Raw genomic sequence first — 23,271 nt, 5'->3', positions numbered from 1 at the left:
CGGGGTGTCCCCCCGCCTCCGTCCCCCGCCGCTCCGGCGGCTTCGGTTTTTGTAATTGACCCCTAGGGAGTCCCCAGGCGTCATGTCGCAACAGCGCCCTGTCGAGCCAGCAGCCAGTCGTGTGTGCCTGCGGATCACCCCGAGGTCCTCCCGTGGGAGGACTCCGATCCATTAACGTGGTGCGTGGTGGTGACAGTGCTGTGTATTTTCGGCCACCGAAGACACCAAGTAACTCGATAGGTGACACCTCGATAGGCTGTGGAAACTGGAGGCACCGAGCCAAATGTGCCCCGAGCGAGGTCGGTGGGAATGCCGGTCCCCATTGTCCATTCACGAGTGGGTCCGGCACCTCCAGGAAGAGCCGCGGCTGCCCACCGGGGCTGCTCCTCTCACCCACGTCTGGGCTGGGGGTGGTGGGTGGCTCCAGCCAAATCACTTTTCTCCGTTGGGTGGACAGGGAGGGAGAGATGGGCAGCAGAGGTTTCGGAGAGATGAGTAAATTGCCTCGCGAATACAACACGCTAGCGAATATAACACGCCTTTTTCCGCAGACGGGTTCCCCATCAGGAGACTCGGGGCGGGGGGAAATCCCCAACACTTTTACCTTTGAAAAATTGAAGAGTGTGGGGGTGCGTGTGTGGGGGTGTGTGTTCGTGCTGCCAAGCCCAGGATTTTGTTTTCTCTCCCAGCATGCGTTGATGACATCACGAAGTGCCCCTTCTTTGTGTGTCAGTGATGTCACCAAATGCAGTGTGGGGGACAATGGAATCCTGAACTCCGGGCGAGGGCGAGTGGGAAGCGGCTGCTCCTGCTGCTGGTTCAGAGCTGAGTCGAGAGAGGGAAGGGAGGACACAGCTGCTGCTTTGGGGCTGAAACAGGTGAGAGACAGGAAAGCTGCCGGGGATTCCTTTTGCCTGGATTGATTGGGGCGAGGGGGCTTTGGGATGGGCTCTTCTTTTTCTTTTTCCCCCCCCTTATTGCTTTCCAACTGAGACAGGTGAGAAGTTGCTCCTGCTGCCGGACGGACAAAGCAGGTGAGGCAGGGGAGTAGCTTTGGGTTTGAAACACTTTTAAGAATAGGAGGAGAGCAAACAACCCCCCCCGCCGAGCCTAATAGCCCCCTCTCAGCTTTAAAGAAGCAGCCCCGGGAACTGCCCCTCTCTCAGCCACCTGCTTCCACCGCGTCCTCGCGGAGCTCCCGCACGGAAGAAGCAGCGGAGCCGGGGAGGGCGCCTGTCCCACCCCCACGACACCCCTGCAGGTTACTTTTCAGAGGGTCTCCATTAAAAACTCACGTCCCCCTCCGTGCGCCCCTTTCTCCCTTCCCCGGGGGCGGGGGAGGGAAGAGGGGACCGTGGCCGCCGGGATCCCCCCTCCATCCATCCCCGGAGCGGGGGCTCCGCCGCCCGCCCCCCGCCCGCCCCCGCTCCGCGCCGGGTGGCGCCCGGCCCCGCCGCCCCCAGCCCCGCTCGGCGGTGGGGAGGCAGCCAGGAAGCCATTGCCTGTTTAATAGTTGCTGTTGCAGCACTTCCGCTTCTCTCCCAGCGAGAGAGACACGAGTGGCCAGGCCCAGCCGCACCGAGGAGGAGCAGCCAGACACAAAGGGAGAGGTAGGGGGACGGGGCACCCCCCGCCGCCCTCCCCGGGGGCAGGGGCGAGGGGCAGGGCCGGCCGCGGCCCGGCGATGGGGCGGCAGCCGGCGGGGCAGGGGGGTCGCGCCCGGGGCTGTCAGGTATCGCTGTGCCCCCGGCCCTGCGGGCCCGAGGCCGGGGCAGCTCGGCCGGGCCCCCCCGGCTCTCGCCCGGCAGGGGCCGGGGAGCTCCCGGGGGAACCGTGTCCCCGTGGGGGAGGCGGCCGGGTGCCGGCTCCCCGGGCCCGCGGCTGCCGTCCTCGTCTCCCGCCTGCCCCCGAACTCTCCTGGGGGTGCCCTGCCAGCACTCCCATCCCTCCCGACGGCTTCTTGCCCCTTTCAGGCGCGGACAGCCCGCCGTGCTCGCCCTCCTCCCCCGTGTCCCCGGGGTGCCCTCATGGAGCCGGGCTGTCTCCCCCTGGCACCCCGCTGCCCCCCTCCCCGCCACCGGCTTCCCCGGGCCCTCCGCTCTCGCCCCTCGTAGGCCCTGGCCCTCCTCCCTCCCACGCACCCCCGCAGCACAGACCCTCTGTTCCCTGGCCCCTTTGCTGGCACATGCCCCTCGGTGCAGTGGGCCTCGGTGGGTCCCATCAGTGCACCCCACTCCTTGTTTAGCCGCTCCCCTTCGTTTGCCCTCTTCCTGCTCCCTCCCCCCACCGCTTACAACACTCGATCCCACAGGCAGGGGTTATCCAGCAGGCAGGGGTTTCCCCACCACAGGTCACAGATTCTCCAGGGTCTTCCCCGTGTTATGAGTGATGCCCCACTTCCATTATAGAGCTGGCGATGGTCACCCCCTCCAGCCCCATCCCTTCCTGCCCTCCCCCACGTGCCTCCCGGGAACCCAAGGGACCGGAGCTGTTCCATTTTTATCTTCTACACCCCTAGGCTGGATAGTGGTGGGTGGTGATGGCTCCTCTTGTGTGTGCAGTTTGGGGGAGATTAGAAGGAATTGCTTTGAGCTTCCCTGATCCTCGCAGTCGTCCTCGTTCCAGTCTCCTCTCATTTCGCACTTGCTTTCTGAGAGGAAGCTTTAAAAATCCTTTTCCCCCTGCTCCTCGGTGCTACTAGTGCAGGCGAGGCTACAGCTCCTCCTGCTACAGCGGTAGGGCCTGAAGAGGAAAGGGAGACACGAGGATCCTTTAATAGGAGCATGACCCAAACACAGAGCGAGATTGTCAGCGGCCTTTCTCTGTGTGTGTTTGTGTTCACTGTTTGTTCCCCACGCCCCATGGTGTCTCCTCTCCAGGTTGGGGTGTGTGGTGGGGGGGTCGCTATGTCGGATGACGATTCGAGGGCCAGCACCAGCTCCTCCTCATCTTCATCCTCCAACCAACAGACAGAAAAAGAGACAAGCACGCCTAAGAAGAAGGAAAGCAAAGTCAGCATGAGTAAAAACTCTAAGCTGCAATCTACCAGTGCCAAGAGGTGAGGCTGCAGTCAGTTTTTGCACTGATTCACTGCATCTTTCCTCCTTCCTCATTTTATTTTGCTCTGTACCCCTAGTGCTCCCTTGCTGCTTCCATTCCTCGTCTCTAGCCCTTGTGCTTAACGTTTCCACATGAATCTGCTATTGTCTCACATTTTTCAGTGTCTCAGTGCAGTGACTTTCTGCCCAACTTCACTGCTCGCTGGACTCTCTTCCTGTTTATTCTTCTGTTCCATCCCAAATATTTTCCTGTCTTTTCTTCCTCCGGCTTGTTATTCTGACCCTCAGTTATTTCTGCTGTCTTTCCTTTTTCCTTATTGGCATCTGTTATGGGGATGGTTTAGGACTGACAATTCTTTCTCTGCTGCTGGAAGCTATGTGGTCCTGAGTAAGGCATTGCATTTCAACATCAGTTTCCCTCTCTGTAGGTTGAAATTATCTAGAATGGCTTTTTAACTTTCCAGGACTGATTTGGGGATTAATTCATGTTTGTGAAGTTCTGAGTTCACTTGCATTGGGGGAGGGCACTCCAGTGCAAGTGGTGTAGTATAGCCCCAGATCTTTTCCAACAAATATGTTTCTGTTATTTTTGTCTGCTTAACACTTACATTGAATTTTCTGTATATGGTCGGATGCTGACTAGAATAAATAGTCTACAGCCAGTCCACTTGTGGACATTCTGCTCTATAATAGTCTTTGCTCACAGCACAGAGTGGGTTGGGGTTTTTTTGAGAATTAAATAATTTTTATTCCAGAATAATGTGTAGGGAGACATGCCTGCATAGAATAGTAATTCCAGAACAGCAGCGTCAGTCAGTTTTCTTCACTTGGACAGATTCTTAGAGCTACTTAGTTTTTTGGGTTTTTTTTAATAAATTGTTACCTTTTCTTGTTTATTCTGTGTTTCACCCAAATTCAGCACCATCCTGCTTCAGGGAGCTAAGCTGACAAATGGAAGTTTTCAAGCAAACTTGCAGTGCTTCAGTAAGAATAATAAACCATCTCGCTGAACAGCTTTGCCAGGCAGCAGAGAGGTTGTATCAGAAGGTGTCAAAAGGGACTGGGGTTTTATGCAAATGCCCTGCCGTTGCACTAAGTTCTCTGTGGCTTTGTAGAATTTAGGCAGTTTGGTTATTCCACATCTCCACTCAGCAGGTTTCCATGGCAAACTGACACAGATATTGGCAAATGGTGTTTACATGTTGTGCCCTTCACTCTTTTAAGAAGATTTTAAACTGCCTAATGTGGAAAGGCTGTGGTTATTGTGTGACAAGTGGAAGAGAGGCAGAAGATGCTGTCTGAGTTTAAAGGAGAAGGGAGGCAGATTGAGTGCTGGGTGGGGAAATCTGGAAAGGAAGCCTGAGTGACAGTAATGGGACTCCAGGGAAGGGGATGATAGCTGGTTGGGCGTTTTGTGGCAAAAGCAGTGTAAGCCCAGAATAGTCTGGGCAGGGAGGACAGGGTGTTGGCTGAACGGGGTGGAGAAAGGGACCGTCTGGAGTGCTGAGGGAGGAGACCTGGGCATGTTGTGTGGCTCTTGAGGGTGAAGAGAGGGGAGAACTGAAGATGGCAGGAATGTGCAAGAGCTTCAGAAATAGATATTCACCTTCCTTTAAGTGTCCTTGGGAATGGCGCAGTTATTGACTCCCTCAGGGCTGGTGTGTTTTTTTCTCAGGATGGTGATGAGAAACTGGGGGGAGAGGGGAAGCCAATTTGGCAATGACTGTTTCTCTCAATCCTGTAAGACAAAATTCAGACAATTTTCAGACTGCAGTTTCCTTCTAGCACTTGGTGCATCACATTTGCAGAGATTTCCCCTCATTTACAGGCTGGTTGTCAGAGCAAAGCAGACAGTCTTTTCCACTGTGTGGCTGGCATCTTTATGGGAGCATGCAGCAGTGCACCTTTCTGGGTTCAGTGCACAATGCCTGTGTGCTTTTCTGCCTGTCTCTGTAACAGGGCAGGACACCTGTCCTGCTTAGTGGGTTTGGACTGGTGTGAGGCTTCATCTGAGAGTGCCTCTCTCATGTACTGTTGCAAACTCAGTGACAGTGTGTCTGTAAGGTCTATGTGTTAACTGCTGTCCCACACAGCGACTTACTTTTGTACCTTCTTGCTTTTATTGCCACAGGATTCAGAAGGAACTGGCTGACATCACCCTAGATCCACCTCCCAACTGCAGGTTGGTGTTGAGTCCTTCCCTGAGGAGGGTGGGGGAAGGTGAGGGGCTGAAGTGTGTCTGTGTGTTGTAACTGCCTTCAGAGGCTTTGGATGGAGCAGAGGAATGGCTGTTTAGGTGGCCTGCAGTAATTTTGTGAATGCTTGGATGACATTAAATAGTTTCCAGGTGGGGAGACCTCCAAAGATTGTATGTGTTTTGATAAGTTTTCTGTTTGTTTTGGGAGTTGTTTTGTTTTTCTAACAATTGCATTTCAAGCAAGTTACACTGCTTGCGTGTGTATGGTTCGGAAACTGCCCTGTAAAGAAGAGTGTGAAAACTTTCTCCTTGTTTGTTTTTTTTTTTGTTTATAAATCTAATGCCTGACTGCACTAATCTTATATAAATAAGAGTCCTGCCAAGGAAGCAGAGAATAGTAAAATGCTATGAGGTTTTTAGCTCAGCGTGTTCTGTTGTGAACAGCAGCTCACAGTGGAAGAGAAGCGTGAATTCGTCACTCAGTGGGTGCCCCACAGGAGCACACATCTTAGCTGATGAAATAGAAAGCAGGGATATTCTGTTGCCCTTTATAGAGCAGATTGTTTTTAAGTGTGTTTTAGAAACTTGTACTATTTTTTTAAAGCATCTAGCAGGTTGATTTGAGTCATTGCATGGTGTCCCTGAGCCTCTTGGCATTTGGAGAGGAGACAGTAGTAGTGTAACATCTTTGATTGTGCTTGTTCATTCAAGAGGAAAAAGGCTTTTGATCTGGTCTGTGTTCACTGTAGTTGCCAAAGCCCAACTCTGTTCCCATCTTCTTGCTATAGCTGAGGTTTGATGCCTCTTGATGTTGGTAATAGCAGAAATCAGAGGAAATTATGTTTATAAATAACTGTTTAAATTGGTCTTTTTAGTATTGAGTTGCTACCCGCAAATATGTGAACCTTTTTATTGAAACCTTTTATTGAAACTTTTTGCCACTGTTAGTCTACAGGGAGGCATTAGCACAAGAGTTGGCCTGACAGGTCCAGAGCTGCCCTTTCAGTACCAGTCCCAAGGATCGTAATTAATGAAAAGAGGGACTGGATGTGACATGTGATGTCTAGTCTGATACTAGGATTTTTGTGCTGTTTTGAAGATAACCAGTGAGCTTGGAAATCTTTAGCTGTGACAGTGTTGTTTTAGGGACAGTAATGACTTACCTGAATATTACAAGAATTTCCAGTTCTTGGGCTGGAGGCGTCTGTCCTGTCTTCGTCCTGGCTCTGTGTCAGGATGAAGTCCATATGCTTTTCCTTCCTCCTCCCACCATAACCTGATTTTCATGGGAAAGAAACACAGAAACACAGCTCAGAAAGGCACTGTGCCTTGCTGTCTAGATAATTGAGTCTGGATGATCAAGATGCTTGGACTGCAGTCTGAACTTTGCAAATCTACCCAAAAGTTGTGATAGTGTATGAGTATGTTATATTGCATGTTTCATCTGAAGGTTTATGTAAATAATATTAGAACCCTAATTTGTCCTTGTTTCAATTGGATTAATTCACAGGTAGAGATGAGCTAGCAGGCTACCTGTCACAGTAGAGTATAGTTTTGATTTTTCTTTTTTAATTACATAGACCACTGAGGATAATGCACTTCAGGATCCACATAGTGAGTTTGTGTTGTTTCAGCCTTTATAAATAGTTCTAATGGTAAAAACTGGATCCTAGTACAAGTAATGAAGATAGTGATCTTCACCCGTAGTGGAATTACAAGTATTCTGCATTCCTTTGGACCTTCCAATGGATGAAGGCGGGCAACTCTTGCAAATAATATATGAACATGATGTAGTTGTTAATGTCCCTTAGTATGTTGATAGGTAGGAAAACATGAGTGGAGGGGGTTTGGGTGACCAACGGAGTAAAGACAGTGCTGAGAGTGGCGAAGAGCACCTCTGCTTATGGCTCACAAGGCTCCAGCTGTGCAGTCAAGCACTGGGAGTTTGCTTCTGTAGCAGCGGGTCTGTAAAAGGGTGAGCAGGTGCTGATTGCCACAACAGTGAGATGAGCTTCAGCTATCGCAGTTATGGGGAAAGTTCACCTCTCGTGGATAAAGAAATAGAAACAGTTTGTGACTCTGAGGATATTAAGCAAGTGAGAGACTCTGGTTGCTGCGTGATGTTTAAGGTTGCCAGAATTTGCTCTTGGGAAGCCTGCTAGCAGTGACACTGCTTTCCTTTATGTTTTTTCCTTCATATGAACATCACTGACGTGCTGTGAGGGAGGTATTAAATACATAGTTTGAGAACTTAGTTTCAATTTCCTGCCTTTATGACTTTGCTTATTCTCACCTTTCCTCTGACCTCCAGCCCCTCATATTTCTGCTGTCTTTGTGCCTCTACAGATGTTTTTCAATGTCACTGGAGGGGAGGCCAGTCCTCTGCTTTTAGACTCTCACTCTTCTGCAAGTTTAATCTCAAAACTTACATATTCAGGGAGCTATATACGATACCAAGTACTACCTTTTCTGTTGTTAACTTTAGGGGTGCCACAGCATCAGAAGTCATGTTTGAAAATGTGCATCTGAAACTGTATCCTGTGTTATGCTGAAAGTGTCATAATCTTTTTTTCTGGACATCTGTTCTTACACACCTCACCACCATCTTTGTATTTTTTCCCTGTTCCATGCCCAGTGTTTGATAGCAGTTCATGGCTGGCTGTACTTTAATTTTTGGCCTCATTGCAAAGTGCTGTTCTTCTTTCAGTCTTATTGCAGTAATGGGAGTTCAGGATATTTAGCACATGCCAGAGCAGCTCTGCATATTGAAAGACAAAGCTCTAGGTTGTGAATGATTTTTAGTAAGAACTGGGGTTTTTTTTCTTATAAAATATGACATATAAGATACAATTACAAATAATGACAATCATTTGATATTTAAAAAAAAAAAGCTTAAAAACAAATGTTTCATTTTTATTTTTGTAGCTTGCAGTGGCTGTATTTTCATGTGTGTAACCCACAGATCATCTGTTTAAGAAACAAAAACCAAAAAACCCAAACTCCAAGCACATTCAACACCCTGTGATTGAGCAGCTGTGTGGGCTTTAGACATATGTGGGTAATATGACGGGAAGTGTATCCCAGAACTTCCTCTCTCCTCAGTACTCTTCTTGCTTCTGGTTTTCCATAGCTTGCCTGTATCTCCCAAAAACTTACCTGTGCTTGTCTCTCTTTTACTGCTTTGTCTCTCAAAGTCCCTTTGCCCCTCCTGTATCCTTCCCCAGGCTGTGCTTTTGATTTTATGTAGGCTAGTACAGTTACTTGTGCAGAGGTGCAGAATGTGTGCATGGAAACACAGTCTCTGTTTGGCCTGCATTCAGAAAACAGATTTTTGGGCTTGAAGAAGTTTTCTAAAAAAGATACATTTAGAACATATCACAAAATCATGGGTTTCTGATGGGAGCAATGCTGTCCTTGTAAGTGTCCTAGTGTAATACATGTGTGGCAGATACTCTGAATGGATTTAAGTCCTCTTCATCATCTGCAGTAGCCTGCTGCTCTAGAGGTCTTTAATTTCTGCAAGTTGATTTGACTTCTGATATTAATACTGAGTTATGAAAGTTAAATGTGGCTTTCAAGTTCAAAAGGTGGTTAGTGGTTAATATGAATTGGAGAATGACTGTTTGGACCTAAAGTGTTTTAAATCTTTTAAGGGTGTACCTGGTGATTTCTTCTCCTACTTTGTATTATATCAAAAAGTTATAACTCTTGTTTTAGAACTCAAAGAAGGTACCTAGAGACTTTTTACTTTTGATCTTCTGTATATGCTGGTGACAGAGGAGTATGTCATGTCTTTGCTTTGTGTCTGTGACTGTCGTAGATGTCAGAATATGGTTCCATCTTGATATGTAGGCAGTCCTGATCTTTGTTGATGACACTTGTATTGTGAAAAAACTTTCTTTCTGTCCCTGTGATAAAGTTTTCAAAGCTTCAAGAGAAGTTAATTGAAGCTTTAAGTACTGTTTATTCACTTTGTGTCATGTATTTGATCAATGTATTTAAGCATCTCCTTGTAGTAAATCTGCTTGTTGAGGTTATGAAATAAAGGTTTTTCCCTCATTTTTAGGGATGGGGAGTTACAGCACACAAAAAACAAGTGACTTGTCCAGGGTCACGCAAGAAGTCTCTGGCAAAGTGGAGAAATGAATGTAAATCTCCTTTGTTTCAAGCTAACTAGCAGCTGAGCTGTTCTGCTGGAACTGTGTGCATCAGTTGCATTATGAGCAGGGCTTTGAATTTGTGCTTTATTGGGTGTCTGGTATTGACTGTATGTAAGCATGGTAATTTAATGTTATTTCTCCCATCTGTGTAGAGGGACCAAAATGGATATTAACTGGAATTAATGTTTTTTAATGTTTCTTTCCCAAACTGAAACAAGTTTGTCTCCACATGGCTCATTTAAGTCCACATAGGCAAGACCAGCTGTTATTTAAACAAAAATAATTTTCAAACCCTTACTGAAGGAGGCATTTGCCTGCAAGGCTTACCATTGCTTCAGAGTAAAATGCCATCACAAATTCATTATTTAGATAATAATAAAATACAGTTGTGTTTCCTGGCACTTTCAGTCCAGTTTTTGTAAATTCACAGAATAAGGACCAGATCTCCCGGAGAGTCTTGTGAAAGTTAACTGTCAGCACTTAATAAATATGTGTCTTGGTAAAGATGGTGGGGAGAAGTGCTCTGCATTATAATGTATGGAATATTAATAGCTTTCAAAACTTTGCAGTGTGGAATTAAAATTTGTTGGCTTGGAAGAAGTCTCCATAAAATGTGTGGCTCAAAGGCAGTTTTGAACTCAATAGTTTCATATTATAATTAATATATTTCATCTACATACCATGCAAGTCTGGCATTTGTCTTGCTTACATTTGTTTTTTATGGTGCTCGTAATTTTTTGCAAATGTACTTTTTCAATACTTCCAACTCCAATAATGCTTTAAGTACTTTTGCTTTCAAATCTAGTATATTATCTAAGGATAATATGTCACTGTTTAATATCAGTGTTGGTTTTGTTATTTTTGTGCTTGGAATAGTCCTTCCTGAACGTAGCCATATTCTGGCATAAACTTTCTGGTCTTAAATTTTGTAATTAAAAAGCTTAATTTCAGTATGACCTTTTTTCTCAATGTGCACACTAAATTATTAGATCAAGAATGACACGAATGCCGGGTTTTACTTCCTTGTAGAAATAAAAAATACAGATCATGTTCAATGAAAATTATCAGCTTACAAAAGTGGTTTTAGAACTTTTTTCTTCCTCCCCCTCCCCTTGTGTTGTTTCTCTAAATGTGAGTGTTTTCTGTGAGAAGTTTCAAGATGCAGGATAAGGAAGCACCTTCATAATTAGTGCTGTGTGTAGTTGAAAAATATCTTTTGTCGTATAAACTACCAGTGGTTCAGCATTCTCTCCTTGCTTTGTTTGGCACACGATCCCTGGAGAAATAACTCTTCCTTTTGAAATGGTGTATTAACTAATTTAGAGATCCTCTGCAGCTGTGTATGGTCTGGCTTGCAAACCATAAAAATAATACATTTCTACACTTGGTGAATTTGAAATATGTGAAGGTAGATGCTCCTGCAGGCAAAGTCCTCTGCCTGATGTACTCAGACAAAAACTGCACAGGAACAGCTTCTTTACTGTGGGTCGATCAGTTAATATTACAGGAATTAACCTTTCTGAAGCTACTTCTGTTTTTATTTTAACAGTCAGAAATGTTCTGATGGCCAGGCTGCTCAGATGCTGTGGCAGGAGCTGGCTGATGCTGTGGTAGATTTTGTTTGGCACATCCTGGCTCGGTAATTCCCAAATGAACTGCATTCTGTGCTTGTGCATGCCAAACATTGGAACGATGAATCTTGAGAGAGGCTGTGAAATTGTGTCATGGCTAAGAACAAAGAGGATTGAAATCCCTTCTGTGCACACTCTCTTGTATACCACTTAATTTTATTATTTGACTTTCGGCTTTGCTGCCCTTGGAGGGCACTGTGCAACTGTGTTTATGATGCTACGTATATGTTTTATCTGACAAATTCTAGTATTTCCTCTTGGTCGTGCAGTCTTGTTTGGTTTGTTTCTGTTGTATTCCAGTACTGCTTGTCTAGATTTTGATATTGGATACGTGCATTGCAGCGGGTTCTATGTCTGGTTTTGTTTTATGAATTATGCATTGTATGTGTATGGTACTTTATAGACATAAATGTATGTACGGTATCTATACTTTAGGGGTTGAATCTGTCTTGCCTTTTTATATAAAGGCAAAATTATTCACAGAGAACTGGCTAATCTAGGGGCTTGAGAAAGTGGTAGGGGATAGTTTTGTGTTTGAGGATTTCGAAAAGAGCAGGTTGCTAGTGACTGAGGGCTTTGTGGTTTCTGAAGAATGGCTTGGTTTTGAGAGCCGGTAACGTGCTGTCTGACAAGATGTTAACTTTGGTCCAGCTGTCGGAGGGAATTGTGCTGGGAACGGAGACACAGCTCACAGGCACCTGTAAATCAGTGGATTAAGGTTATTGGTGAGTTTGTGCATAGTGTAACTTCTGCAGTCTCTGCTTGCACTCTTCTGTAGTTGTACATGAAAGACAAGACTTCCATAGAGCACCTTTTTAGAAGTATTTAATGTACTAAACAAAAAGGATACCATTTCATGTGAACGGGTTAAGAGATTATTGCACACCTGTGCAGGCTTGCACACCACAGTCAAAGTTAAAGGCTATACTTTCTCCACAAAACAAAGTGCTTCAAACTAAGTTAAATTAATAGTGCAATTTAGTTATTATAAGTAGAATCTTGCCAATCTGTACATTTATTTGAATGAAATAAATTTATACTTATTTTTCCCTCTGAGGCTTAACAGCAGAGGTCTAAATACTGACTTCATTATTTTACAAGATGAAGAAGGGAACACGTATTGTCAAGTACTATAAATAAACTAAAACTATCAAAATAAGTACTGTACTCTCTGGAATTCAGAGGGGTTTTCTTGTTTCTTTTGCCAATTTGCAAATTTCAGCAACATGCAATTGGACTTCCCAGGCATTTGTGGAAAGTGTAATGGTTACCACCATGCATTTAATACATATCTTCTGTGTGCGAGGGGCTGACTGGCATTACCAGGAAAATATATTGCAGAGTTGTAGACATAACTTCAATTTCCAATATGCAGTGTTCCTTATTAACCTGGACTCTGTGGGATGGGAGATGGGGGAGAAAAGGAGAGAGATGCATGCAGACTATAGCTCGGTATAGTTATGGTATTTGACTCTCTCCGCTCCCTGCAGTTTGATTCATGATTTCCCAACTCAAAATATAGATCAGGTAAGATTAAATTGAGCTGTTTTGAGAACTGGGTCCAGGCCAAGTTTTGGCAGTTCATTTGTTTAAGAGAAAATACAAAGTAATTGGATTAAAGAGTCTGTACGATTAAGGATGTAGATTCCTGTTAGATTTCTTTGCCTCTGTATTTCTGTGAATCAATGCAGAATTTAGGTCTCAATTCCTCCAGGGACTTTTTTAGAGTCAAAAGTGAGCGTAATGTTATCGCAACACGCTAGTAGATGTGTTCTGTACTTTCTCTGTATCAGTGTAAATAGCTGATTTCTCATCTTTCTCTCTGGAGCTGCTGGATTTACTGGAACATAGAGAATCTTGAATTGGTACTGAGAACTGTGAAGGCAGTAGTAAATGCTCTGTGCTAAGAGGGGAGGCCCTTCCTGGGGCAGGTGGGCTCCTAATATTTAATGATTTTTCTGCTGTGACTATCTGAGCAATACATTTTGGTCAGGGAGCTAATTACTGTGTCTGTCTATTTGGGAGAAATCAGGAGAGGGGTCTTGGTGTCTTTTTTCTTTTGATGCCTAGGATCATACAGAGAGTTGCACACAGGGGTAAAAATGACCCTAAGCGTTAAAAATTAATTCTAAAATTGAAAGTATCTTTTTACAGTAGGTGAACTGATAAAAAAAAGATAAGTACACTGTATGGTCTGAGAACTTTGACAGAGTTTTTTGGAGTCAACAGCAAAGTTTCAGGGCAGTAGTGATTGTTCTTCAAGGAAACCTGCCAGGGTAACTGTCTCAAAAGTTTTATATGCAGTCTGAATATCTTCACTGACAGTTTAAGGTGCTAATTTGCATGACTATTGTGGTTTGTCATGTGTTTGCGCTTTTCAAGTGGACAACTTCTAGAAAGTTCGTGTGTTATTTTATATTCTGAACAACTGTAGCTGCTCTGAGAAGTGGCCTATAAATGGTGGAGAAAGTGCAACATATTTCATTAAAGCATTGTTTAGCTGTTTCAGATGGTTTCGAAAGATTGCTAAAATATACACAGTTGTAATAACATAATTTTAAAGCAACTATATCAATACTGTATAACATGAAAGGTCATTTAATCAGGAGTTTCTGATCAATCAAACTGATTATTGTAGTACTATATTTGCACATTATTTTCTGTATGTCTTGTAACCTTTTTAAAGATAAATTAGGTGATGTATGGAGGTATTTATAGTTGGTGTCCTCCTTGACTTCCTTGTAAGTTGTTTATCAACAAGAATTGCTTAGTTTTGTCTTTGATTGATCTCAAATTCTTAATTTGAGACTCTTATCATATTTTGTAGGGCTTTGACTTCTAATAAAAGTATTTATGCCTACTTATACTTGGGCGATTGTGTGAGAGAGGAAAAGACTGAAGGCTTTAAATAGCTGTGCCAAGTCTCAAAACGTGATGAAGCTGACTGAGTTCTCCATCGCATTAAAGTTGTGGTGATGCTTTCCTAATTTAAATTTAATTTCAACAACACACTTGTGAGGTAGGAAATCAGGCAAGAAGATGTGTAAGAGTGTCAAGAGTGACCTAGGAAATCTAAGTTTTGAGTGTTAGGCCTTCAGCTGCCCTGCTGCTTGTCTTTTATTTGCATCTCAGGATTAAAATCTCTTGTGAAATGTTATTATTTTCTTTAGAATAACATCTTTCCAATTTTTCCATCCCCTCACTCTCCTTGTGAGGTTAATCAGATTGCAGGTATGGGTAAGACTGGGAGTGTGAATGAGTTGTAGTGAAGAAACAGAAAAGGGACATAAAGCTACTGAATGCAGAAGAATGTTATGTTCCTATGGACAACAAGATTGTGCAGGGCATTAATGGAGACTGTAAGAGACAGCAGAGAGATGGTCCATCAGGGCAGCTGAGGCAATTTTTGCCCTGATTACTGGAACAGTTGCAGCAAAGGTGGAAGCGGAGACAGACTGATGCTTTCTCTGCTCCAGAGATTTTGCTCAGCTTTTGTATTGCCTTCTGTAAGGAGCAGAAGAGATGGGGCATCCTCCTCTTGAGTGAATGGAGGGGACCATCCATGGGCCAACTTCTTCTTGGGCATGAGTGAATTTTTAAAACAGTGAAGCATGCAAGCTGCAATAATAGTTTTTGCTGATTGCTTTACGCCCCCACCTGGGAAGCAAAATATTCATATAGCAATGAAGTCAGTGTACTTATACAGTCTTACAGTAGGTACAACCTAAAATACCTTAAAGAATATAAGTAACGGGTGCCCAGCTGTATCTTTGCAGGCTTCCTTCAGTTGCTGCTTGAGCCACATGTGGCTCTTGAACCATGGATTGCCCTCCTAGAAGCGCATCAGTGAGATGAGAGGAGTAGGGAATGTGGGGGAGTTATGGCAGAGAAGGAGCAGAGAGAAGGGCAGAGGGAGAAATGGAGGAAGGGGGCAGAAACAGGAGAGAGAAAAAAGTAAACAAGCAAAATGGGTAGAATTGTTCAAAAAACCAATTGCAGTTTAGTCAATCCCAATCAAGTAGACCAGTATTAAAGACAGAAAATTGCGAATTTAATTTGTTGAAGGTCCTGTGAACCTGAATCTCCCAAAGGAGCACACCTTGCCATGCTTCTCTTCCAGTTGCTTTTCCAGAGCAAGAGCTGTTATTCACTAAATTCCATAGTACTGGAAACAGAGATATTCACTGAAATTGTTAAGAGATCATTTTGTAACAGATCAAGTCCTACTACCCAGTAGGCACTGGAAGCTTTTCCCGCAGGAGGTTGTGGAGGCAGATAGTATCAGCACATTCAAAGGTGGGTTAAATAAATTCATGAGCAACAGGTCCATAAATAGACAAAGAGAACTCAGGCATGTACCCTTTAGCACCTCTAATCCAGTGGTTGTGGACGCTGAGGGAGTACAAGAGGAATGGACTACAGGTAGTGTCCACAGTCACCTATTCTGAGGAGTATCTGCTCTTACCACTGACAGGAGTAGGGTGCTGAGTTAAATGATCCCAAATGGTCTTTTTGAATTCTATGTGGAATACCCACAAAATTACCTTCTTCCCTCAGCCCATTGTCCCTCGTTCCAGTCCACTAACTTCAGGCTCTTTTTTTGTTTCCTTACTCCACTTCACCTGGTTTTTAGCTACCCAACACATTCAGCTTCTGCCCTTTATGGAACCATTCTTTCATCTCTTCTTTTTATACTTTGCCATTTAAAGCAAGCCCTTGCTTGCTGTCACTCAGCCACTTCTCTGTGGTTTTGTGAAGGATTAACCTTCATGCATTTGTGTTGCTGAATTTAGATTGTAAATTTTCAGGGCAGAGGACTTCTTTAATTTTTGTCTGTTTGCAAAGTGGTATGTAAATTTCCATCTATGTTTAAATGTCCTTTAGTAATAAAGTCTTTGGGCTTGTAGGTGTCACCTTAGCCCCCTTCCCCAAAAAAGTTCTGCTTATGTTGTGATCTTGCATTTTTTTGCCTTATCTGATAGAGGTAAATAAGCAGGTTGTTTTATTCAGCAGCTATTGTATTTTCTTGAATATGTGGTTTGGTTATTTTCCGGGTTTGTGCACATCAAGGTTATCACAGCTGTTACTTTGTGATACTACTACACTGTAATAGGATAATGTGTTTTGAGATATATTAGTGTTGGTTTTTTTTTTTCTTCCTGGATGGTGGCAGAGAAATAAGAAAGTTGTCCAACAGCTAATCTCTTTGTTTGGCATCTTTGTGCCCCTACTTCACCTTCCACCTCAATATCTAGGAGGACTGTAACTATTTGTTAGGGAAATGTTAGTTAAATTGCAGAGCTATTACATATGCTGAGACATTCCAGTTTAAAGCACTTAGTGTTCAGTGTGTGTACTCTTAATGACTATAAATATTATGTTACATTTGAGGTTTTGTAATATATCAGGTGTGTCTTGTACCTTGTTTTTCCCACGGAAAATGCAAATTTTCTAGCCCATGGACTGTTCAAGCTGTATGTTCTACATTGCATTACGAGGATTTTACTTTGTATTTCATAGAGGAGTCTTATTTATGATGAGATGTGAAGTCCAGACAAATTATTTAGCTCTGAGATAGCTCAGGTGCACGTTTCACTCCAGTGTTAAGTAGCACAGAACTAGCAATTTAGGACATATTTATTACCTAGAACTGGATTCTGTCAGGAAAGACTGAAAAACAGGGATTGGATAGTGGAGGCTTTATGTGGTAATGCTGCAGCAGGGATGTGATGAACTGGCAGGGTCCAGCCACAAGCTGTAGCAGCAGAGTAAAGGGCTGGGGGAGTGGGGATGTGCTGTGACCTCTCTCATGGCTGGCTGAACAGCTGGATGAGATTTGTTAGGGATTCAAAGCTTAGAAAGAGATAAGGAAGGAGTGCTGATTGAGGTTTGGGTCTGGAAAGGAGACTTATCTGTTACCTAGCAAAGTCTGTTGTATTTGCAGAGGTCTTGATTGATTCAGAACAAACGAGGAAAAAAAAGATGGAGCTAGAGCTGATGGCTGAACTATGACATACTAGGAAAGAGTGAAGATATGGGGTGGGGTTAAACATGACCCTTAAATTCAGAGAACAACAGAAGAAAAAAAAGCATTTTGCCAGATCCCTTTCCAGTAGTAAACCTTCCAGTCTCTTGCAGAGATTCTCAGCTCTCTCTCCACTTACTTTCTAGGCTTTCCCTTCACCACATTCCAAGGTGTCCCAAGTCACCAGTGTGACAAGAGTTCTGCAAAAGGGAGCTAGTGTGCCCATTCTGGCCCATGGAGCTGGGCCTCTTTCTGCAAGCCATCACAGACTTGTAAGGAACAGCGCTAGTGTCTTCTACCTCCTTATCCCTCTGAGCTGAGCACATTCTGGTCCCTTCTCTTTCCTGATGGCTGCACTGACCATTCAGCAGTAAGCCATTACATCTGTCTTAAGTCCGCAGCCCACGCCTACAGCAAACCGAAGAGGCAAGATTGTCCCATAGACAGAAAGAAAATATTTATTAGGAATTAAAAAATAAGCAGACATAACCATCCTTGCTGTATTAATTTACTTGCAAATGAAGTAGCAGTGATCAGCTAAGCTACTGAATGTGCATATAGATTTTTTTTTTTTTTTTTTTTAAATTGCTAAAGTACCTGAATCATGAATCAAAGGAGCTTGATGGAAGGGAAAGAGGAAAGTGGTTTTGAAGTACTTAAATGGGCAGTAGGGATAATCCTGAGTGCAAGGTAACATAAGAATTGGCATTTGTCATCTTTCCATGTGTAGTACTGTTTTGCCATTGGAAAAATGTATTTTATTATCTTGAAAGGTTTCTAGTCAAGAGGATACATCTAAACTTCACTTGGGAGTTATCAGGACATTGGACATGTGCAATAGGTGAACCTGTATGAATGTTTACACAGCAGACAGCTGTATGCCAGGCAAGTGAAAGATTCTTTTGGGCAGTATTTGAATGACACATCTGGAAAGTCATCTAGTTGCTGTTTTAGAAAATGGTTTCTTTTCAGAGAGAGGATCTTGTTGTTTAGATATTAAAATAGTAATGGAATTGTAATGTTTGCTTAGGTTGGCTTTCCTGAAAGATAATGTGTCATATCGTAATGTTTCATTAGGTCAAGTGCTAAATTTCAGTCCATGCTGGAGATAGTGAATGAACTGTGTCCACAAATAAGTGGGTTTGTATGTCCTTGTTTATATTACTAGAGTTCAAGGTCACTAAAAAGTTGTGAGTTTTAATGTGCAACACATATGATTTACCTATTTTTTCTTTAAAGTGCCAGACTGTTTACTGAACTATGTGAACCCTTTACTGTTTTATAGATAGCCCGTGATTTTCTCAGCTAGTTATACACAGAGGGTAAACATTTTTTCTTCCTTATTTATTTATTTATGAATTATTCTGGGACAACTGGATGGAAGAATACATCTTGCCTTTGGCTTCTGAAAGAAAGATCTCTCTTTTTGTTTAGTGTCCTGGGTTTTATATAAGGTTATTCTTTAGTAAGGGCTATATAAGATGATTATCAAGTTATTGTCTCTTCCGGAGGGTCATATATGTCAGATCTCTGGTCAATACGCAGAAACTCTCACTTTTGACCTTTCTGTCTCTTTGGACCCATTAGTTGTTGGACATAATGGTCCTTCTAAAATTGTTTAATTTCCAAAGAGATCATTTGTGCTTATTCTGTTACTGCCATTTGATGCTGCCTCTCTACACACTGCCAAAAGCCCACAGTATATTACGTTTTTATTGTTATGTAAAGCAGCTGTAAAACAAACAGTAGTTGTGTGTGTTTGAAATCTTTGCTATTGGCTACTTCATTTTTTCCCTTTGAGTCTTTAACTTTTACATCCATAGTTTTGCCACCACAGAGAGCTTATGAAAAGCAAACATATAGACTGTTAAAAAAAAAAAAAAAAGGGGGATTGCTATGCATAGATTCACATTGATTCCTTATTCATATTTATTATCCTGTTTCTCTTTATAAGAAGGTCTAGAACGTGCTGTGCTGGGGTTTTTTTGATGGGAGTATTGGGGTTTTTTTGTTCTCTCTGCATTGGTTTGACTGTTAAAGTCCTCTTTAGGAAACTTCAACAGTTGTAGACCAAGTGACCATACAGCAAATAAAGAAAGAAGACAAACGTATGTGCAGTAAGACATTGAACTGGATGAGGGGAGGTCTATTTAACTGTTTTGTTTTTTTAATACCTGCATGCCTGTAGGCAGTCAGTCCCGTGTGCATCCTTAGCACAGTCACAGGATTATGAAAGGTGATTTCTTTTATGTGTTCAAGTTTCTCTTTACAAGCAGTACTGAAGAAAATAGAGGCTTAAATTACCTTATGTTTTTGATTCTTTCTGTACCTCTTTTGGTATGCAGTAGAACAGTCTCGGGAGTAAAATTATGAAATGCATATATTTATTAAGGGTTTGACTTTCCACAAAAGCGGTTTCTAGTAAGAACACTCATTGAGATGACGAGTCTCTTGATCATTCTTTGCCCTAGTGGGAAAAGTGTGTAAAACCAGCACAACAGCCACTGGGCAACCTCTCTCACGATTTCTCCTCTGTGCTGGTCGCATCTGCTAAGATGTTTTTTGTAGACTTTTTCTTAGTCTAAGCTGTTTTTCTGCTTTAATTGGAGCGTGCACAGCTTAGATCATGCTTTCCTTTCTATTCAGAAATACACTGAACTCAGTCACCACTGAACCAGAGCTGCCTTTCCTCTGTAGCCTGTGCTGGGGAGATATACCTACTTGGTGGGGGTCTACTTTACATGGATTAAAGGAACATAAACTATAAAAATTAAAAGATGCTCAGGAGGGGAATGTATACTTGGATTTGACCAGCAGTTAAAGGTAAATCCCTTACAGTAAGGAAGGCTCTAAATAGTGCCTCTCAATATGTCTTTTGCAGTAGTTGAATTGTCAGAGAAGACTGAGAATATAGTACAGCTGCCTGACTTCAACTTAGAAATAAGTGAAGTAAACTTTAGCTTGATTTTTATTTTGCTCACCATTTCATTATAATTTGCACATTTTTAAACCATTAGATATTATCTGTACAACAGCTCTGGTGGCACAGTGTTGCATCAGATCTGCTTTTTGTCAGCAGTGTGTTTAGGGTGTGCACGTGTGTGCAAACGCCCCTTTTGCATTCACTTAGCAGAGCACAGTTGTAGTTCTGAGAAAGTAGAGTTGCTTTTTGCTTAGTTTTCCCATACCAAATGTGCAGAAGTAGCTGTGTGGAAAAGAATTATTGTAAGATCAACTTTACTTTTCTTCAGCATTTAGTATGACTTGCAGCAGTTGACAGAACACGTTTTCCTAAACTGCAAACATTGCATCACCCACGAGAAGCATACATGGGAAAGTCTCTTTAAGCAGGGGCAAAACAGATTCCAAGGATAACGCTGACTTGCCAGTTAATCCCAGTGGTATAAAGGGTAAAGTCAAACTTCTTTTTTGTGACTGAGAGCAAAAGGCACTAGCTGAGATCAGTGCTGCTGTATTGTGTCTCCCTGTCATCATTTTATAGCAAAAATAATAATACAGTTCTAGGTCTGCCACTGTGGAAGATCATATATGAGTGTGTGTGTCCGTGTGCCACTGAACTGAGTGAGACCAGCTGTGGAGGTGTACAGATTTTGTGTGTGTGTATGCATGTTGTACACACGTATACTCAGATTCTGTATATGAAGTAGGGTCTGTATGATCAGAACTAGAGGTAAGTGTTCCGTTATCACACAAGTTTGTTAAAACATGTGTGACGTTTTAAGAAAATTCAGTCTGAATGTCATCACACTCAACTAAGATGCCTCATTTTGTATTTCACTCACCTGCATTTCCTTTTTCTATCCAGTCCTGTCAGCAAGTAAGAACTAATTCTGCTCTTGTGCCCTTGGCTAATCATAGCAGACTAGTGGCTTTCCTCCAGTCTTTGCCGAGTTTTGACTCAGAACAATGAACTTCTCAACTGTATGAGAACACTTTATTTGTTTATAATCTGTTTCACTGTTGAAAATACACCTTTAAAGAAAAAAAACCCTAATCCAAATGACATGAGTTGTCAACAAGATTTTCTCTGCTCCCAAAATTTGTCTTCAAGTCCTCAAAGCTGGGCACATACAGCTGATGCCTTTTCACGTGTAGCAAATATATATTAATGATTCTGATGTAAAGATCAAGGGTGCCATTATACTGCAGAGTGAGGCATTGAAGTCTAAGTGTATTTTTCCTCAACTGCAGTGTTGTTTCCATTAAATTGAGGAAAGTTGGAATTGGGCTTAGTAAGATGCAGTGCAGGCTGTCACTGGATCTGAGAGTAGGCAACTTTTATATGTAGGGATCAGTCCTGTAGCTGAGGTAACATAAACGCTCTGTAATTTCTCTGAATGGTCCTTTCCTGTTCTACCATAACTAAATCAAGCAAGGTTTCCACTGAAATTGTAACACCAATATCATCAGTCTGCAGTCCGGTGAGTTCCCTCTGAAATCTACTTCCACTGCTTTTTTATGAAGTTAATGCCTCTACATGGACATCTCTATTTTATTAAATGTTTTGGTTGAAGTCATGCTTTTGTTTGATGCAGCTTACCCCCAGATAATGGTAGTTACACACAAATATAGATGTAGGCCCTTCCTGCAAGGGCCCAGAAATGTCATTGCAAAGCTGTGGCATTGATCGCTTTTAAGCCATTCATCCCTGACCCTGGTGATGGCACCTGAGAACTTGCTTACACTTACAAAAGAAGCTGGAATTGTTGACTGTAACTGCTTCTACGATGAGGTTTAAAATAGCATACTGAGTATGTGTGATGTTAGAGGTTTGGCTGACATTACGTGTAAAGTTCTCTTCTTTTGCCTTTTTTTATTGTCACTCTCCCTCACTAGTATCTTCAGCCACATGTGCTATATTTCATTTGGTTAGTTGTGGCTTGTTGGGTGGTTTGTTTTTTTTCTTGTTCAAATATAGGCATACCAGCATTGAATAGGGGGAGCATTTTTTAATACTTGTGGTATTTGTTTTCTCATTTTCTGTCATGAGCCTTATGCTCAAAGTTCGTAAGTTTTTTAATTTCTGTACTTCCTTTACTTGTTCATCTTTCTCTGATTCTCCTAGCAGGCAGGCAAGTTTACTCCTGTTTGGAAGAACACAGTTAGGATGCAATAGTTCAATCATTTAACTGTTAACTTCATGCTGCACTAAATAGTAGTATAAGAGAAAATAAATTAGAAACATCTGTTTTCTTTTTCTCATAACAGAAGAACAAAGAAATATATTCTATTAAAATCAAAGGTGGCAAATATAAGAGCAATAAAAAGAAGGTATTATATGTGCTTTCACACATATCATTAGTCTCTGGAACTTACTGTCACAGGAAATTATTGAGGCCAAGAACATAACAGAATTTGAAATAGAATTGGGCAGGCATGTGGCTACCATGAATGTTCAAAGTTAGCCTTGTTTCTTCCAGTTAAACTTACCTATACACTAAAATTTACTTGAATTCTGAGCGTTGCACTGAAATCTTTGTCCAGCCCCAGCTTGTACATTTGCAAGTGTTTTTCCACATACACATGTACACACCTGTCTTGTATCCCTTTGGAACTGGAAATCCTCCTCACGTATTGTCTTTATCCCTTTTCATGCATCTTTTCCATGTCCCTTTCCATATCAGCTTGTCCCAGGAATGGGCATTATGCATCATGTCTGATCAGGTTGCAAGGGAAAGCGTACGGAAATGACCTACAAAGTGAGCAATAGAATCCGAAGACCCGTAAATGATTAATACCTGCACAGAGCAAGAGCCACAGCGCTGATGAAACTTGAGTATGCTGTAATGAGTGAAATCACTATATTTCTGCACAGGAAGTGATGATGGTAGCAGGCTCTTTACCGTGTCTTGCCTTTTTAATAAGTGGCACTTCAAGTTATGGGATTAATTCCACTGAGTGGAAAAATATCAGGAGTGAAGTAATAAATATGTTAAAAGGTTATTATAGTTGACATTTATGCCTGCAAATCTCAGCAGGACTTTAAACTACACAGTTCCTTCACATTGGGACCAGGGAGGAGAAATATCTTTGTGATATGCTAAAGCTCTTTTTAAAAAAAAAAACAAAAACAAAACACACCCTGATCAAACAAGCAAACAAACCCCAAAAAAACACAAATAAACAAAAAAATCAAAAACAAAATAATAAAAAACCAGAACAAACCCACATCTAGATT

The 23,271-nt window shown here is 42.5% G+C and overlaps 1 protein-coding gene across 3 annotated transcripts in view; it reads left to right on the top strand.

Moving 5' to 3' along the window:
* The first annotated feature begins 689 nt into the window (after positions 1-689).
* LOC126640591 (ubiquitin-conjugating enzyme E2 E1) overlaps positions 690-23,271 on the top strand; it is a 45,693-nt gene continuing 23,111 nt past the window's right edge. Inside the window, exons 1-5 of one of the 3 annotated variants that reach the window (XM_050316543.1) lie at positions 690-878; positions 998-1,034; positions 1,546-1,610; positions 2,880-3,058; positions 5,191-5,241. In XM_050316543.1, coding sequence (XP_050172500.1) covers positions 699-878; positions 998-1,034; positions 1,546-1,610; positions 2,880-3,058; positions 5,191-5,241 — 512 coding nt within the window. In that variant the 5' untranslated portion in view covers positions 690-698. The remainder of the gene's footprint in view (positions 879-997; positions 1,035-1,545; positions 1,611-2,879; positions 3,059-5,190; positions 5,242-23,271) is intronic. The other 2 variants (XM_050316535.1, XM_050316528.1) reach the window with 2 other exon arrangements.

Source organism: Myiozetetes cayanensis, unplaced genomic scaffold, assembly GCF_022539395.1.
Source record: "Myiozetetes cayanensis isolate MyiCay16 unplaced genomic scaffold, myiCay2020 scf1, whole genome shotgun sequence".
Lineage (NCBI taxonomy): Eukaryota > Metazoa > Chordata > Aves > Passeriformes > Tyrannidae > Myiozetetes > Myiozetetes cayanensis.
The sequence above is the reverse complement of the archived record's forward strand: the minus strand, read 5'-3'. Positions and strand labels throughout refer to the sequence as shown.